General features: G+C 37.0%; 1 protein-coding gene across 4 annotated transcripts in view; it reads right to left on the bottom strand.

Annotated features, from left to right (window-relative positions):
• The window catches only part of LOC127642966 (retinoic acid receptor RXR-alpha-B), an 85,801-nt gene that overhangs the window by 58,730 nt on the left and 10,567 nt on the right, over positions 1 to 16,504 (bottom strand). For all 4 annotated transcript variants that reach the window (XM_052125450.1, XM_052125451.1, XM_052125452.1 and 1 more), the window contains exon 2: positions 1,124 to 1,255. In XM_052125450.1, the coding sequence (XP_051981410.1) occupies positions 1,124 to 1,255 (132 nt within the window). The remainder of the gene's footprint in view (positions 1 to 1,123; positions 1,256 to 16,504) is intronic.

Here is a 16,504-nt window from a genome sequence, read left to right as displayed (position 1 = left end):
ATCTAAAATGTTAATCAGATTGCGCTACTCATTACTTTTTGTCTGTTTACGTGTGTGAGTGTACCTAAGATGAGCTACTCTACTCTGCTCTGATTTACATTTCACAGAAACGTTTTTTATCGCTCAACAAATTCAAAGTATATCTTTAATATACTTCTCTAGCTACTATTAGAACTTGGCAGTGCGATACTGAAGATATTGATGACTTTTGTATGACAAATTGCATGTGTTGTTCCTAATTTTTAAGACACTTTGGATAAAAATAAATTTCTACTAAATGACTAAATGTTAATCTACAAACAATGTCTGTATTTCCTCCTTTTCCATTGTCACATGCAATTCACATGTTTCTCACTTAATGATAATTCATTCCTTCTGGGTGAACAGGGTTCTCCTAATTTGCCTAAAAATTATGAAGATATGCACTGACGTTCTTGTTTTGCAGAGATGTTTGTTTGGTGAATTTTCTCCTTTTCACGCACATCCCTGAAATTCTTGACCTATGAGAACTCGTCTAGTCGAAGAGCATTGAAGATTGGTTAAAACCTAATATGGGGGAAATGTTTACATTTACAATTATGTGTGTCTAGCTAGCTAGGTTATATCTTGACATTAAAAATTTATAACTTTGAAGCCTGTCTTTCAGAGGCTATTGTAAATACAATGGTACAACAGAGACAGCTTGCATACTGATTTGTCATCTGCCGGAGAGTTGACAACCTTGTGTGAAGTTACCTTCAGAAAATTAATTTTAAAATGCGGACTTCGTTCGCGTAAGGTTCAGCTTTTAAAAAATATGCAAACACACCTAAATATAAATAGAAATATATCTTTTACTTTTCTCCACATAAGCAAATTTTTTTTTAAAATAAATGTTACCCAAGTACAATGTAATTGTAATCATTAACTGTAATGTGATTAATTAGATTACAGTAACTAATTACTTTGTAACTTACTACACCCAAAACTGCAATGCAACTGCACTAACACAATTTGAAAACAGATGGCTTACAGCTAAATTTAAAATTATTTTCAGCACTTTGGGACTGACCTAATGTATTTATGTAGCAATGAGGTGCTCTGTGTTTGTGCACAGGTGAGTGAGTGTATGCATGTTTTATACCTGTGGATATCCTGCGCTGTTGCAGTGGGTACGCATCCGTGAAGCCAGAGCAGCCACTGGGCAAACTGCCAGCATCGCCCGGCCGGCTCCGCAAACACGGCGGTGCTACAGAGCATGGATTTTTCAGGAGCCCTGTTTGTGTGACACAAGAAAAGTGGGTGAGAGTCAATCACTTCCAGTTCAAAAATACTGCACATTGATTTGCACTGTAAGGTGTGATATTGTGCCAGATGAGGATACAAAAGTAAAAACTACAAGTGTGGAACCACTTTTTGAGCAATGGTTTCACATCTCTGAAGAATTTAATACATTTATTGAGCTGTTAAGACAATTTAATTGCTCAGAGTTCAGAGCGTACTCATTTACAGCTCAGGAGAAATAATACTGTAGAGTATTCATTTTACTATCAACTTTGCATCAGATGTTTCTTCAGATAAATTGAGATTATAAAGCTGTTTTATACATATCCTCCATGAGCGGGACGTAAGCGAGACGTGAGTAGCTTGTTTTCGTTTTGGCGCCGATATTAACAGCCTTCACAATGCAAGTGTGAGTTCCGAGGTCACGTGGTCCAGAAGCGGCAGCGAGAGGATAGTTTAGGAGTTGAGCCTATTTTTGCCACGTGACTCACGCTGGACTTTGGGTAAATAGAAAATAACCAAAAGCAAATAAAAAAAAAGAAAAGGTATTTAAGCCGATCCTACAATACACTATAATCTGCATAAACAAACACAAAATTAACTAAATAAAAGAACGAATAAATAAGCTGCATTGGTTTTACGGTACCTGTTTATGTACAGCATATATAGGTATATAGTATGGCTTTACAACATTAACAGATCATGACCAAGTTCACTGATTAACATGAACAAATGCTTGTGACTGCCCTGCGTTTTCATTGAAGCAACAATTTACCTAATTCGAATTTGCATGGCCACAACAAAGGATGAGACCCTACTGATTGTGGAGGTTGAGAATTACAAAGTGTTGTACAATCCTCAGCATTTCTTATACAAGGATTTATTAGCAAAGGGAAAGGTGTGGGATACAGTAGCTTCAGCAGATTTGTGCAGATGGTAAATTCATGTTTTAATTTACTGTAATGTCTGTCATGGCTTCATGCCGTACAATATAGTCTACCTAAAATGGTTTCGTCAGATGTTTTAACAAAAAAATGCAGTTATTTGAATGTTTTTACTTATTCAGACGATTAGGTACCCAATACTGTGGGGGTTGAGGCTGGGGTCTATCCATAAATTATTTATCATTGTGGTGTAAATGTTTTCCTCCTATTCATATACAAACGATTTCATGAAGGATAGATTTTTTATATTTATCAATTACCCCTTGACAAATAAATTACATTATGGCCTTATTAAATTAAATGTTTGGCGTAGCAACACAGAACAGAGATGCAGCTGTGTCTCGCAGAAGAGATGAGAATATTCTGAAAGCCCAACCCAATAGCGCCGCACACGCCCCGCTCACGAAGCATATGTGAAACCTGCATAAGATTCCTTCAGAGAAAAACAGTTAGAACCAAATGAGGCGATTACTCACAATACAGAAATAAAGCTCGAGTATAAAGATAAAAAAACAAAAAAAACATGAATTGCATAACCCAGATAATCTGGTCATTGAAGAATTTTATATAAACATTGGGGTTTATATATAAATCTCTGACTTTTGATTGCCGACTTTAGTCTTTAACAAAAGTTTCTGTTTGATCTCAATTTAATTACTGTCTAAAACAAACAATGGAGATTTTCAAAGGCGCAGTCAGTATTTTTTTCCTCATTATAAAAGTTGTACTCCTAAAAAAATATTAGCAACTTTTAACATATGGACAAAATCTTGACCACTCACATGAGATGAAATTAAGTGTTAGCAGAAGTTCTGTCAGGAAGACATGTTGTAGCGTACACATTCATTCAATTCAGGCATATCCTCAATCAGGTACATGCACAGACATTGTTATTAACACAACTCTGACTTCCTTACCAATTTATTTGAATTCCCTCACACACATGTAATTGTTTCATACTCAACAGATCTCTACAAAATATTGAGATTTTGGTCTTTTTGGATTTTGCTTCCATGTCTTTTACTCTAATGAAAAAAAAAAACATCCAAAATACACATTTATATGGTGTTTGTTTTAAGCCTACTACCCTCCATCTGTAGAATTCTTCTAAATTAAACAAAACAAGCTAATCTGCATATTTAAACATGTCCTATTCACCTGCAGTGCCTTGTCAAATGTATGCAAATTATCATATTTTAATTAGTTAATGACTAATTTGCATATCAATGTGATGGCGTTATTAGACACATATTTTACTGTATTCACCCTCTCCATTATGTACAGTACATTAGCCTGTATGGCCATGAAATATTGCCTTAGCTAAACTTTAGCTAACTTATTACATTAGCTAGTAGCTCATGAGTCAAGCATGTTAGAAAGACACAAGTTAACTATATTTGTCTTTTGGCAAATTAGCTGTAAAGTCGAGGCACTGGTAGCTTAGTCTTTTGTTCAGCACCACTCACCTCCACACAAGACAAGAAAAACACAACTTGGATAGGAGTTGGGTGGGGCTTCTGCCTGTCTGATGTACCGATGTGTGCTGCATTTCTGCGTGAAGACGTGAAGGTTTTTTATTCAATAAATATATTTGTTTAACAGGGAAGCTGTTCACAAACAAGAAGGACAAAACTAAAAAAGTTCCTCTCCCCTAACGTGATTCTCTTCCAGCAGGATCTGAGGGTTCAAGTAAGAATCTGAACGCTGAACCGTAGGACGGGTCTTACACCAAAGGAACTATTCTATTTCTATATTTATGAGTCTTTCTGGTAGAAGAATCCAGTTATTTTATAAACCTTTTAAAAGCTGTTTTATTCAACATGGAGAGGGTCCTCTTATGGGGGCAGCCATGTTTAGATCACATGACCAGTCGAATACTATCTGCTTAATCCCAGTAACAGCCCTGTTAGAGGCACTTTCACTCATGGATTAAGCTAATTATGGCTGAATGTGAAATTCTACAATGGCATCTGTAACCTAAAACTGTCGTGATTATATCATGCTGCATCCAGGCCCCTAGGTGTCAGTGTGAGTCTTCAAAAATTAGTAAGTGCACCTCTAAAGAGAGCTCGCTAGCAATTTTCCCTTTTATGGGAGTAGTCTAAATGAACAAACCAGAAAAAGCCAATGCAATTTAAAACTCAATAATAGTTTAAGGCCATTTCAAACCAGAAGCACTGTTTATGAGAAAGGCCCATGTGAGTGTTTGTGCAACTCAGTGTGTGTGTGGCCTGTGCTACATATCTGTGATTGAAATAATAGCTTGACCTTGAGATGTTTTATTTGTTTGTTAGTAAATTTGCAAGTGCCTCAGCTTCATCTGTCTCTGAATATGAACATTAAGACCACCCAATACTCCAACTCACTGATGGCCTTGTGCAACAAAGGACATCTACATTCAAACACAGAGTAAAAGCAAAATCTGCAGGCTCTCTTTATGAGACCCAGGATATTTTCTCCTTTCAAAGCCCCATTTACGAGATCAGATTCCTTTTTTCAAGGTTTCCATCTCATCCCTAAGACAATCACTCAAGGTCAAAGATCAGACCTGCAATTCAATTCATCATGAATGTCATAAAAATCTATATTTCAAGGTTTATTTATAAGCTATTTATAATCCACAGCAGAGGCAGAAGATGTTGCTTTGGACATGTGATCATTAGGCAACCTTTAAATGCCTTTTGTTAGCCTTGAAAGCTGCATTAGAGATGAAGAAGGCTCGAGGCCCCTCTGTGCAACAAATTCGCTACGTGCTTGTGATTGAGGAGGTTATGTTATTTGATGACAGCATTTGCAATAATGTCTAGGTAATAAAGGTATTTATGCTAAAAGTCCATGGCTGGATTTGACTGACATTTGCCATCAGAATGGCACCCAATTCTGTCATCATTTACTCACTCTCATATTGTTAGAAACCCATATGTCATTTTCTTTCTTCTGTGGAACACAAAATTAGATGTTAAGCAGACTGTCCATTGCCTCAGTCACTATTTGCTTTCATTGTATTGAAAAAATGTGCAATGAAAGTGAATATTGGCTAAAACTAACATCCTGTCTAACCCTAATCCCAAACCCTTACCCTAACCCAAATCCTAAAGGCCCGGGTATACTTAGTTTTCGGCATTCCAGATCGGATTGCGCCCGGCCAACGGTGTTGCCTTTCTGAGTATACTGTTCTGACCGCAAGTGAATACAAACATGTTCGATGCATGCCCACCTACAGTTGTTTTCAGATTCTCTTTTAGTGCAGTCAATGGTCGATGTATGTGGCAAATATGCGCACAGATGACAACAACAACTTACATTTATATAGCGCTTTTCTCAAACGCTTTACATAGTATAGGGGGGAATCTCTTGAACCACCACCAGTGCAGCATCCACCTGCGACAGCAGCCATAGTGCACCAGAACGCCCACCACACACCAGCTATTGGTGGAGAGGAAAATCTGCTGGTAGAGTGATGTAGCCAATTCAGGGATGGAGATTATTAGGAGGCCATGATAGATAGGGGCCAATGGGGGAATTTGGCCAGGACACCGGGGTTAAACCCCTGCTCTTTACAAGAAAGTGCCCTAGGGATTTTTAATGACCCCAGAGAGTCAGGACCTCAGTTCAACATCCCATCCAATCACTATACTGGGGCATTAGGACCCACACAGACCATAGGGTGAGCACCCCCTGCTGGCCTCCCTAATACCTCTTCCAGCAGCAACCTTGGTTTTACCCCAGGAGGTCTCCCATCCAGGTACTGGCCAGGCTCAACCCTGCTTAGCTTTAGTGGGCAACCAGGCAATAGCTGCAGGGTGATATGGCAGCGGCAGATGAGGACCGCGTTCGGCTGTCGAGAAAATCTGGGCCGTGCGCGGTAAGACCGCGCAGACTGTGCTGATGACGACTGTGAATGGAGCGATCAACAATGTTAAGAACGAAGTATACTCAGGCCATGATACTATCCTTTTGTGTTTCACGGAAGAAAGTCTGAGGTGTTTGGAACAACATGAGGGTGATCACCAAATTTTTATTTCTGGGTGAACTGTCTGTTTAATATCAAACGACTACAACAGTACAGCAATATAGGATTGGATGAGCCATGTTCGAAGGAGTTGTACAACAGCCAATATATACACACCTGTGACCACACATCAGTTGAATTCTAAATAAATGCCGTAAATTGCAACATTGCTTGGCAACCGTAATCACACTGTAGCTTCACTGGCCATCATAAGCGGCAAGGTGCAATGCATGAAAATGAAATCACTCTGTGACTTTCTGCATTGTGATGCAGATATAGGCAACTGTAGTATAAATGGTATAGAATAATCTCCACCAGCAGAAACAATTCTACCATCATACAGTATTTACCACTCAAACCTGACAATATATAATAAAGATCAGCCACATATATTGATATTCATAATAAAGGAAACGAAAACATAAGGGGTTTTTGGATTTAATAAAGATACTCTTTGGGATCTCTCACTTTATTTCGGGTGCACAGTGGTGATTGTTAGAGAATGAAGCAATTATGGCCTGAGGGTGTTTTTATGTTTGCTTTGTCATATCCTGTCAGTGAATTGGAACGAGAATAACACAGAAACTGCTTAGGCAGGGATTGAAATAGTCAAGATAGTATGCTGGAACAAAAGGTCTGGGGCTAAATTTCTTAAGAAAAACTACCATTTTCTACCATTTTCTTCCTAATTGTAACCAAATAGTTAGCAGCAAGTAAAATCTATGACGGTTAATGTAGTTAATCTAACACATCTCACGCACTTTATATTTAAAAAAAACTATGGCAACTTGCTTGTTAATAAAATAAAATAAAAAAATAATAGATAAATTTAAGTGTTGAAGCATTCAATGTGTTGTAGGCTATTAGACAAGGCAAGCCCATAAGCAGGCTGATCAGACAATGCCAAAGCCTGTCTTTAAATTCTTAAGAAAATATTTGAGAAATTCTTAAGATTATTTTTTAAGAATTGCACTTAGTAACAGTCTTACAAACTTCTTATAATTTATCCTATGAACTTTCTTAACTTTTTCCCCCCTGATCCATAAACTTTCTTTAGACACTGTCGGGCATACACAAAAAGACATGGGGATGGATGGACAGAAAAGCAGTCTAAACTGAGGAGGCCTTTTAAAATAACTGCAGAATACCAAATTTCCTCCTTTATAGTTTCACACTTTTAAATGGAGACTTCCATCTTTGCAAGACAAAGGAAGAGAAGATCCATAGGAAAGAAAAAATGAGATCTCTTTAATACAGTATCTCAATTGTTTATCCTAGAGAGTAGTGAGAATAAACAGAGTGCAGTTGGAAACTATATATTTTGTATTCTGCTTCTCAGATTTTTCTCCTGAGAAGCCCTCATTATCTCATATTCCTGTAGAATAGCATGGCTGGTCTCATGCAAATGTTGAGTTTTGGATGCTGGTCCAAAGTATGTAAACAGGAAACCTGTTTACAGAAAACCTTCTAATTAACAGGTTTGACTATTCCAGTTTAGTGAAGACAAATCTTAATGCTGCGGTATACCATGGTATTCTAGAGAACTGCGTGCTTTCAACTTGGCACTGGTTTGGGGAGGGCCCTTTTCTGTTCCAGCATGACATTTCCCATGTGTACAAAGCAATGTCCAAAAAGAGATGATTTACTAAATCTGATATGGAAGAACTTGACTGGCCTGCACAAAGCCCAGATCAATCTCACTGAACATCTTTGGCAAGAATGACCAAATATCAGTGCCTGACCTCACTGATGCTCTCGTGTCTGAATTAATTTAAAATCCCTGCCATTATGTTCTCACATCTAATGGAAAGCATTCCTAATAGAGTGAAGCTGTTACAGCAACAAAGGGAAAGATTAAATCCAATGGTTTTGAAATTCATTGTTCAACATATGGTTATGATGTTTAGGTGTCCACATATTTTTGGCCAAATTTTGTGGCTCCATACTTTTATAGTATGTCAAGAAATCTTTCCGTTTTTATATCTCCTAAGAAATTGTAGGAGAAACATTTGTGACAAAATGAGATATTACTGAAAACTCCATCAAATCTCCTAAGCCATGAAAGAGCAACCTGGTGGATTTGGTATGAATGAAATGATCACAGCAGTAGATCAGAACTCCTGACCTCAGATTTAACTTTACCACCACACTGACATTCTTTCATTCTCTCAGTCAGATCTGATATGATCATCATAAAAATATTAAATTAAAAATACACCCATTTCTTATAATATAAGTATCACATCCTCAGAGGAACTCAACCGAATATTTCCAGATCACTGTTTCCAAACCTTTTTACTCTCTTTAAAACTTCTGGACATTTACAGTAGGGGTGTGCAGCAAAAACGTTATCTGTATCTGTTAATATGACAAAATGACCTGTAACTATATCTGTATTCGGATAGAACCTGATGTGGGTGTGGTTCAAACCAGAAGTGCATCAAAACTAATATTAAAATGTAACTCTCATACATTTAGGCTATAGCTTCTGTATGTAAAGTATGCCTCAGATAGGCCTATTTAAATATTATTATTATTATTATTATTATTATTATTGAATTATATTATTGATATATTCTTTATTTTATCTCACCAGATGAAGCTGAATATGTAGGGTACATAAACTGGGGAATATGTTGTTAACTGTGGTTTCTCCTGGTATTTTGGACATTAATATCTGCTGAAACAACATTTCCGTTTATGTCTGTGCAGAAACAGTGTAAGTAACAATGTTATTCTGGAGGCACGAGGTGTCAAGCAATTGTAAATGTCAAGTACAGATTTTGTAGTGAATATTAAATACAAATATGAATATTAAAAGAATATGAGATAATATTGCCTACAAACTGAAAGCACCGTAAATCTCTATCAGAAAGTTTTATGATACACGCGCCTCGTGTGTATCACAAAATGTTATTTTGTGTTAACATATTTTTGTGGAGGACATAATTAATGAGATAAATTACATGTGCACAATTAGTGAAATGCAGTGGAATAAATTGCAAGATTGAGCCCCTCAAAAAAGAAAATGTGCATATCCATGTGCAGGAATATTCGGAATAGATTTACACTCTAAGAAGTATTTAAACCTCTATGCAGAATTAAAAAAAAAATTGGAATAAAGGATTAACCAGATAATTACCTTAATATGGATATAAATGTGGTCAATTTACAGTCAAGGTCTACAATAAAATCATCACTTCTTTGGTCAGGAATTAACAATCACGCTTAGGTTGGTTCCTAATATGTGAAATATGTGTTCTTAATGTGATCAAACATTTAAAACAGACGTTTAAAGAAGTGGAAAATGTGTATGATACTTTTAATACTCTTTACAATATTAGATTTCTAAGATGCGCACAATTAGCGGAGACAGCAAACGGAGTCGAGAATGCGACCATGTGCATTTTCATTCATAAGATTTACACTGTAGTAATAATGGCTTCACAGACTCCTCATTGCTTTGTAATTTTCTATATGTTTATTTGCCTGTGCTCGTTGGATGATCAATCTTCCAATTATTTTTCTATTATTAGGATGAATTCGTTATTTGTTTTGAAGTCATTATTCGTGCCTTTCTGAAAAAGGTATTTGGCTTCAGGCACATCCCTAATTTTCAGTATTCCAAATTGCCCTAAATAATTCTCCCCACTATATAATTAATATTATGATTGTAAGTCATCCAAATATTTCCTAAAATGTATTCTTGGTGTAGCCAACATACTTTCCAAATGAACTCAAGCCCTCATATTTCATACGCTATATATGGAGCGTATAAAATTTTATATATGGAGCTCATATCTTACACATCAGAGCAATAACAGAAGAATGGCACATCCTGTAACTAGCCCATCACATACTGGATCTAGACAACCTCTACTTTATTACCGTGTACACATGTGTATTTATATGTGTGCATGTTATTTTGAGTGCATTTGGTCAGATGTGCAAATGTAGGAGGTGGAAAGACTGAATTTGCTGTTATGTATTGATGACATCAATTAATAAAAGCCCCTCTGTAGTGTTTTTCCACATACTTTAATTTTAACCATTGCTGTTGAGAGGCAGAGTGTTGTAGATTAGTGGAGAGATTAATGGACAGGACGGTGATACTTGCTCCGTCAGCCATAAACACTGCATGCGGTTCCTTCCGTAGGAAATAGAAAAAAATGGGCTGATGAAATATTGGAGTATATTTCAATAAGCTTGAGGTTTCTGTTTTTGCTCTGAAATCTCTTTCTTCCCTCCCCCTCTTTCTTCTCTCTCAGTTTCTTTCTCTCTTATTCCTTTTTCCTCATAATTGGATTTGTGTGATCGAGTTTGCAGAGAATTACTTTTGACCAAAAGGAAATGCTTAAAAGCGACACATAGAGACTTCCTTTTACCCTTAAATACATGTGCTAACACATTTGCATGCCAACCTAGAGCATTTTACTGTCATTAAATCAAAATCAGTCATCTATTGTCGTATAACAATGTCAAAACCAAAATGTGTAATTTCTGAGCCACTAGCATCCCCAATCGAAATTGCAAAAAAACGTCTCTCTTCAAACAGCTATCCAAATACTGCTTTCAGTTGGTCTGTTAAACTACAGATAGTTTTTCCCATTTTCTAGTTGACTGCATATTAAGCTGGTATAGGAGAAATCATTTTTACTACAATAATTACTCACATCACCTTTGACCGAGTTTGAGAACGCTGTGGCACTGACATGAGCTTGAACTTCTCTTGAAAAAAATTAATATTATTCATTTAAAAAATTTTATTCTTAAAAGCAGAGTCTTTTAAAGCAGCTAAGTAGCACACTGCGCTTCAAAAGAAAAGCTTTTAGAAGGGAACAGTGAGCCTGTGTACAGCTTGATGCAAAAGTCCTCATCGTTCAGTGCCATTAATCAGTACATGTTTTGTCGATCGAGCATATTCAAATGTAAACTCCTAAACATAGACACAAAGACAGCTCTATGATTCATGTAATTACTCTAATGCACAGAAACAGATGGATACACACACATACATTAATGCATGCATTCACGCTCACACGAGAGAGACCTATTTATTCTGTAGTGCAACAGTGACCTCCCACTTTTTCAATAGACTTGGTTCCCGAAGTATATTTATCATCCATTTTCCAAAAACTCCTCACTGTAGAGTTCAATATAAGCCATAAACCAAATCAACCAGCAACGGAAAATATTTACTGGCTTTAAGCTGATTTTAATCCAAAACATACTTGAAAATTGGACAAATAAACATTATAGACATGAGCTTTCATGAGAGAAATCCAGAGATGCACGCATGTTCATGCGAGAACATAAACTGTATAGCATAAAATTTTTTCAAGATTCTTTCACTAGCACTCATGAGCACACAACAGATGTCAAGATTTCCAATATGCATGGACTATGCAGTATTGCGAATTACATTCAGGAATCAGAAACAACGGTACGATTCGAAACTTTTGACAAATACGTTTAAAAACATATTTTTTTATTTTATTGTGAAATATTCAAATATATGCCAAGATTTAAGTAGTTCGACATTATAGGGAGACAGACTGATGAAGTCATTTGCAATGTTTCATGGGAGTGGAAGGTTATAGCTAAGCACATTGAGTGCAATTTACATTCCCATGGTAACAACAAGTTCTCTGATAGGTGGCTCTTTCTTCAGGTTAGGTAGTTTTGTTGTTTAAACATGACTTTTAAAAATTGAAGTTCAGGGGCCTAGGTAGCTCAGCAAGTAAAGACGCTGACTACCACACCTGGAGTAGCAAGTTCGAATACAGGACGTGCTGAGTGACTCCAGTCAGGCTTCCTAAGCAACCAATTGGCCCGGTTGCTAGGGAGGGTATAGTCACTTTGGGGTAACCTCCTCATGGTCGCTATAATGTGGTTCTCACTCTCGGTGGGGCACCTGGTGAGTTATGTGTGGATGCGTTTCCGCAGAGACATAGCGCATGTGGAGGCTTCAGGCTATTCTCAGCAGTAATGCGCTCAACAAGCCACGTGATAAGATGCACGGATTGACGGTTGATTGAGGCGAGTCACTTAGGGTTGCCACCCGTCCCTTAAAATACGGAAACGTCCCGTATTTGAGAATAAAATAGCGCGTCCTGTTTTTAATCAAAACAGGACGGGGTTTGTCCCGTATATTTGGAGTTGTCTTCAATGCAGCATCTCATGCAAATCATCCCACCGGCATTCTGTGAAGACTCGTCCTATTCTGCCCCTGATTGGGTAATACCATTGTTGGATTGATTGGTTTGTTTCAGGTTCACAGCCAATCAGAGTCAGAGGAGGACGGGTCTCATGGCAGAGAGTCGATTTGAAAGAATGGCGGAGGCTGCTCCAGATACCCCCGCGTCCAGCGCTGAAACGAAAGCGGATGCAAAAGTACCGACGAGACTGGGAGGAATCAAATACTTGGCTGGAAAGTGTCAGCGGAAATGAGTATCAAGCCAATTGCACAATTTGTTGGCGAGTGTTCTCTGTTGCGCACGGTGGCTTGTCAGATCTGCGACAGCATGCCTCGGGAGAACAACATTCCCGCAATGCTAGAGGTCACAGAAATCAAAGCACCGTCTCACAGTTCTTCATACCTCAATCATCTCCTGAGGCAGATAGTGTAATGACAGTTTTTTAATCACCTGAATAATTTTCTGATTGATTACATTAGATTTCATAGGCTGCCTATTTGTTAAGAAATAATGTTAAAAATGTTAATGAATCATGTTATGGTATGATTTGTTGGTAACACTTTACAATAAGGTTCATTTATTAAACATTAGTTAATGTATTAATAACTAACATGAACTAACAATGAGTAAGTAATACATTTGTTACAGTATTTATTAATCTTTGTTAATGTTAGTTAATAGAAATAAAGCTGTTCATTGTTTGTTCATGTTAGTTCACAGTGCATTAACTAATATTAACAATATTTTAATAAAGTATTATTAAATGTGGAAATTAACATGAACAAAGATGAACAATTGCTGTATAAGTGCAGTTCATTATTAGTTAATGTTAATTAATGTAGTTAACTAATGAGCCTTATTGTAAAGTGTTACCGATTTGTTTATTACGGTTACGGCGTACAGTCAGACACATAAGCATTATTTTAATAACAGATAAGAGAGATATATTTAATAATAAAAATACTGTATAGTGCCTATGTGAAGCAAATAAACAACTTAACTAATTTAAATGATTGCATTCTTCAATAGGCTACTGTAGAATTAACAATAGACTATATAAAATATATTAACTTACCAATAATAATAAATAAATTGTGTTTTACATGAATTTAGAAATGTTTGTAGATCGGTAATTTATTATGTGGTTTCACTGTTTGGATGGTGTTACTGTCTGCAAACAATGACAAATATTTTATCCAAAATCTGTGTTCACGCCACCTTATACAATTACTAAAGTTTAAGTGCGATTTACCACCACTGGCACGTCAACGGACCTGTGGTCATCGTGGCCCCGAGGGTGACAGGCGTCCCTTATTTTTCTGTATTGATGGTGGCAACCCTAGAGTCACTCCGCCACCATGAGGACCTAGAGCGTATTGGGAATTGGGCATTCCAAATTGGGGAGAAAAGGAAAAAAAAAAAAAAAAAAACGCCTTGAAGTTCAAACTTATTTGAGGCTTCTATATATGCATATATCATCGCTTCAACTAATGGACCAACCAGAACTAATGGGAGGTCTGTCTTGAAAGGTTCATTCGTTGACATTAAAAAGCTATTTCGTTATGGAGAAAATGTATGGGATTTTTACTTCCAGAACCGAATGTTGCGCTCGATTGCAAATGGCTATTTGTCTGAACATGAAAGCAACCTACTGTTGTGCATTAATTAGTGTTTGTTTTCGCATGTTCTCATCCACATGGCTGATTAGAGCTGTGTGTCTCCAGCAGGTAAACAGCCCCCCTTCCAGGCAAACACACCACACGCATCACTATGACATCCTGTTCCTAGCCTCCTCATTGTTCTCTTATGACTTCCTGCTGTACCAAACCACACACTCAACAATGTAAACAACCCTGAGAGATTATAAAGACAAATGAAAAAACATTATAGTGAAAACAGAAGAAGGCTTATATGTCAAGTCCTGTCCAGCAAAACATGCCAATGTTTATTTCACCAGAAAATATAATGAAACAGTTATACAGTGAAACAGTGATTGTCATGGACTCGGATGCATTTTAACTCGGACTCAAGCCTTAGGGACTCTGGTGTCAAGCCGAGTCCGTGGCATTTGAATTGTGATGCAATGAACAAAATAAATAAATAAAAATAACGAAACAGGAATAACATTTACATTTATGCATTTGGCAGTCAATTTTATCCAAAGCGACTTACAGTGCACTTATTACAGGGACAATCCTTTTACAGGGACAATCCTCCCAAAGCAACCTTGAGTTAAGTGCCTTGCTCAAGGACACAATGGTGGTGGCTGTGGGGATCGAACCAGCAACCTTCTAATTAACAGTTTTGTGCTTTAGACCACTACACCACCACCACTCAAGGATAAGTAAATGAACATTCTGTCTGCAAGCTGTTGATAACGTAGAAGGACCAGCGTTTGTTTCACCGTGTTGAGCAAACTTGAATGCTTGAATGATACTACGCAAAATCAATTTAGTTGTGTCGCACGTTGATTTGATGATACATTTATTCTAGTCTTCACCAAATCAGCTGAAATGTATCTGGTTACCATGGAAATGACATCATGGGCTTAGCATTCGTGCTCTATGTTGTCCTGTCAGTTCTCAGCGAGTGCTAATGTGTTGACTCATTATTTTCCCAAACCAGTCGGCAGATTGAGACAAAAAAGAAATCTCAGTATATATTATTTCTTTAGATAGGACAAATTGAAAATGAAGTAGAAATAAAAACAAAATTACATTTCGAAACAATAATAACGCAGCTTTCACTTTCTTTAGTCTATGTATGAGTGGAGGGGAAAAGCAACAAACAACTGAAATGTCAACAGAACGCAAAAAGAAGTGTACTGAAGGACAGTTTTGTCTTCATAAGCCTAAGGCATATGCTTTCATTCTGAAACCACTTTGAAGTTTGAAACTAATCATACAATTAGAGGTGCTTTTGTTAGATTTATATTGACAATTTAGTTTTCTTAGTTGTGAAAGTTAAAATAAGCTTAAAATATCTGTTGAGTTTACTGTTACAATTTGAATTCAGATTCATGAACAGATGCATTCAGACTCGGACTCGAATCGGACTCAGCCTGTTATGGATTTGGTCTTGAGTCCGCCTAGGCTCCTTTTAGACTCAGACTCAATTTGGATTCGATTGTTTAAAGACTCGGATTGACTCGGACTCGACTGAGGTGGACTCGAACCCAACACTAGAATACCACATCATTCCTTCAACATTATGTAATGATACTGTATCACATTACAAAACAATTAAATCAGACACGTCTGATGGCTTGGAAAATCATCTGACTGGATGAGGGCAAAGGGTGAAATGTTAATTTGTTCCTAAACATTCTTACAGTGCAACTCTAGTGCAACTTTACCCCAGAGACTTCTAAATCAGTCTGAAAGGAAACATACGTACATAAAGGAAGAGAACGGAATGTAAAACACAATTCAGCCCATGGCTTATCTTTCACGCCCAAGGAAAATTTAAAATCTATATGCAATTCCATAACTTTCCTCTGATACAAAGGACAGCAGGGGAAAAATGATGTCATACATGGACAGAAGTATACTGTATGCTGTGCTTCCACATAAATACACATACATGAGTGCGAAAGTAGGGGAGATCTAGTTGTAACACTTTGACATCAGTGAATATTTCTTCAGTCAGGTTTATTTTTTTTTTAAGTTCATTTCTGTATAGCCACATTCCTTAAAGGCTTGGCTAAAAAAAACTATTGCATATATACACTGTTATTGCCCAGAAAAAAAAGAAACTGTTCACTGAAGCTGCTCACTGACTGGAGAGCATGTTGTCACCCTACAGGGAAACACTTTATTTTAAGGGTCCACAATAATGCACTTGTTATGCACGAATAGCACAGTAATTAATAATTACAATAACTGAATGTAGATTAAGGCTATCTTTGCCATAATTTACAACTTCTTAAACATCTTATTTTAGAGAGTAATGTTATTAATGCTCAGTTTCAGGCTAATTAGTAATGACTTTACAAAGCTTGTACTAATAAATTAATAAAACATTCTATTAATTGTAGAATATTTGATTATATTAACTTGACCCCCTGTTAAAAATAAAAGTTGGACCTT

This window comes from Xyrauchen texanus, chromosome 4, assembly GCF_025860055.1.
Source record: "Xyrauchen texanus isolate HMW12.3.18 chromosome 4, RBS_HiC_50CHRs, whole genome shotgun sequence".
Lineage (NCBI taxonomy): Eukaryota > Metazoa > Chordata > Actinopteri > Cypriniformes > Catostomidae > Xyrauchen > Xyrauchen texanus.
This window is presented reverse-complemented; position numbering and strand designations above follow the sequence as displayed.